We start from the raw sequence: 3,502 nt of genomic DNA on the forward strand, positions 1-3,502 counted from the left end.
TTCTATCTTTGTTAAGACTGATCCCTTAGAGATGCAGGGTTTCTTTTCTTCTTATCTCCCCTTCTGCATTTTCAAAATTTGTACTCAGATAATTTCGATTCATATGCACTCGCTAAGAAACACCTGCTACCAAGGTGCAACCTTGTTGTGAAGCCTAACATAATACATATTAGAGGTGCACCCTATAGATAAAAGAGTCCTTTTCAAGTTCACAGTTATGCCCAGTTCTTCACTTTATTTTCCTTTTGTCTTTAAAAACAACAGAAATCAACAGCAAACGACAGCCAACATGTTTCGTCCATACAAGTGGACTTTATGTGTCCTGACAGTAAAAACTCCACATCATTGTTTCACTGTGGAAACGCCCGTAGCCCCATTGGCGAGTGTGGAGTTACACTGTAACAACTCAGCAGTGCTACCTTCCAAATGATACTACTAAATATGGTACTTCAACTTATTAAACAAATCATTGTATGAAAATGAATGGTTGCTCAAGTAGAATATAATGTGAATATATAATAATATAAAGTAGCTGGTTATTGATGCACAAAAGATGCTGTCCTCGAGGTAGCCTTCTCCCCTACTCAGGAAGAGGAATAAAGGACCTGCCGAAAGAAGAGGTGTAACCTCCTCCAGACAGGATGGCCAGAGTAGGTGAGCGCCCAAAAGGCAAGCTTCAACAGGGAAGCCGCCTTTGAAGGGCAAATGGTAGCCACACACGGAAGGAGCTGCTCCTTTGTTTTAGCACAAACAGGTAATGTGGAAAGTGTGAGGAAAATATCCAAATGACTTGGTTGCAAATCGGGCTTAATTCGATTGCGTTACTATGAATTTATCCTCTCAAATTATTCAACCACATAATTGATACAACCCATGTCTCTCTGTTCAATCACTTGTGTACTTGTTATTGATTTAATTTGTTTATCATATAAATAACAATGCAAACCACATAGAATTGACACAGCAACAAACACATTATAAAAAGAATTACACGTACATGAATAACCAATGACAAAGCAACATCTAATGCTTTTGTTATTTGCACATTCTTACTTATACAACCATTCCTTGTCTTTCCAAACATTCATTGTTTTTAGAAAAGGTGGTACATCAAATATATTTTGAGTCTATGGTCCATCTGCACGTAGCAAAAAAGGGAGGGTAGGTGAAACCAATAGCAACGCCTATTAATTGGTTCAGACCTTCCCTCATGAAATCTGCATCATCATTCATCTTACAGTAATGCCTCTGTTACAAAAGATAGGTTGACGCATTTTGACCTTAAGAGTTCGAGGCCTCTTCAGGACCAACAGAAGACAAGAAATCAAATTCCTGTTTTTTGAAGGGCAACTTAGGGCGACAAAAGCAAAAAGAACAGACGATGGACGGAGTACGGAACAAATCAAACATTCACCCCAGTCACAGATCTGGTTTTAAACCATCCATCCTCTGTGAACACTGGTAAATCACCTCCTTTTCAGACGTTAATAAGATGTGACATGTTCAACAAAGCTTTTAGTTAAATATCTGTGTATGGTGAAGTATTCCTTGCTAAGTTTCATCAAAGGTTAAGAAGAAATTTCATTTACAACCAAATAAATATCCTGTATTTACATTCCATTATGTTTCCATTTAGTAATTACATATTTTTTTATCTTTACATCCAGCAGAAAACAAGCCTTGAATGCATGAAATTATTATGAATAATGAAGATAAAACTGCAAATCTGCAAAAAAACAGTCACTAGCAATGCGCTTCAGTATTCAGGAAAACATCAATGCAGTTGGCGACAGAGGAACCTGCACATAAACTGATCCTGGAAGAAGCCATCAAGGGCAATTCTGTGGATGTAAGAGTCTGAGCTGTGCACCTCCATGACACAAGGCAAAGAAATGACTGCTTGAAAATAAAGGCAGCAACAACAACAATAACAAACTCCTTCTTGTATAAACAGGTGTCCAATACCAGCTTTGATCATGGGATCGGTATGATGTGGTTACAGCAGGGCTTTGTTTTCTAAAGCAATAACAGACCATCATTCAGTGCTCTAGGTGTATTGTAAACCCCTTCTGACCAAACCACAGCAACCAGAGAAAAGCACAACCGAGTGGAGCCAGACAACTGAAGGTTAGAAGAGAAGAGGAGTTCTGCTGTCTACAATACAGCAGACTGTTCCAATTGGCACCAGCCAGAAGGAAGATGAATCGTTACCCACAAGTGTGCATAGCCATAAATCTAAAGGCCCAATCTCTTACAACATGCTTTATACATATTTTGGGTGTGGCACGTATTTAATGGCTATTGCATGTTAGTGCTAATTTAGAAATCAAACGTGCAAGAGCTTTATCAGCCATATGGCTCATCAGGAAACACAGTCTTGGGATGTAGACAAATATATACCGGACCCACAGACACTAACCAAGAAAAACAAATCATACACATTTAGCGAGAGCTTTAGTTTCTCATCTCAATTAAAGCACCATCAGCAAACTCACACTGGAAAAAAAACATTCAAGTCCAGTGAATGTGTGAAGAGCATCAGTCAATTACCAGAATTACAGAGGCATCAGCAAACACACACAGGGGAAAAACCATACAATTGCAGTGAATGCATGAAGAGCTTTAGTCGATCATCACTCCTAAAACAGCATCAACGAACACACACTGGGGAAAGACCATTCAAGTGCAGTGAATGTGTAAAGAACTTTAGTCAGTTATCACACCTACGAAAACATCAGCGAACACACACAGGGGAAAAACCATATCATTGCACTGAATGTTGAAGTAGTTTTAGTGATTCTTCACAACTCAGTATTCATCAGCGAACACACACAGGGGAAAAGCCATTCAAGTGCAGTGAGTGTGACAGCACTTTTATTCACTCTTCATCATTAAGGTTTCATCAGCGAACACACACTGGAGAAAATCCATTCAGGTGCAGTGAATGCGTGAAGAGCTTTAGTCGACTATCATTCCTACAAAGTCATCAGCGAACACACACAGGGGAAAAGCCATTCAAGTGCTGTGAATGTCTGAAGTCCTTTAGTCACTTATCAAACCTAAAAAGACATCAGCGAACACACACAGGGGAAAAACCATTCAAGTGCAGTGAATGTGTGAAGAGCTTTAGTCAGTTATCACACCTACATAGACATCAGCGAACACACACGGGGGAAAACCCTTAACATTGTAGTGAATGTGGCAGTAGTTTTAGTGACTCTACAGCATTAAGGAATCATCAGCGAATGCACACAGGAGAAAAAACAGTGAAGTGCAGTGAATTGTATGAAGGGCTCTAGTCACTTATCAGGCCTACAAAAGCATCAACAAATACACACCGGGGAAAAACATAAAGGTGCAGTGAATGTGTGAAGAGGATCAGTTGATTATCAAAACTATGAAGCAAACATACTGGGAAAAAACAATACTATTACGATCAATGTGGAGGTAGGTTTAGGAACTTGCCAACATTAGGATTCATCAGTGTACATTCATAGGGGAA

At 39.3% G+C, this 3,502-nt stretch overlaps 1 protein-coding gene across 1 annotated transcript; it reads left to right on the forward strand.

Annotated features, from left to right (window-relative positions):
- The first annotated feature begins 2,354 nt into the window (after window positions 1-2,354).
- On the forward strand, window positions 2,355-3,185 carry LOC138286932 (zinc finger protein 79-like). Its single transcript, XM_069227311.1, has 2 exons — window positions 2,355-2,713; window positions 2,813-3,185. The coding sequence occupies exons 1-2, from the start codon at window positions 2,355-2,357 to the stop codon at window positions 3,183-3,185; spliced, it is 732 nt and encodes a 243-aa protein (XP_069083412.1).
- Window positions 3,186-3,502: the final 317 nt, after the last annotated feature.

This window comes from Pleurodeles waltl, chromosome 4_1, assembly GCF_031143425.1.
Source record: "Pleurodeles waltl isolate 20211129_DDA chromosome 4_1, aPleWal1.hap1.20221129, whole genome shotgun sequence".
Taxonomy (NCBI): domain Eukaryota; kingdom Metazoa; phylum Chordata; class Amphibia; order Caudata; family Salamandridae; genus Pleurodeles; species Pleurodeles waltl.

Bases quoted from the DNA above. Each gene is read 5' to 3' on its own strand.
- LOC138286932 (XM_069227311.1), top strand. From the start codon at position 2,355: ATGGCTCATCAGGAAACACAGTCTTGGGATGTAGACAAATATATACCG. The intron at 2,714-2,812 runs GTTATCACACCT...TTCACAACTCAG, and splicing joins TGTGTAAAGAACTTTAGTCA to TATTCATCAGCGAACACACA.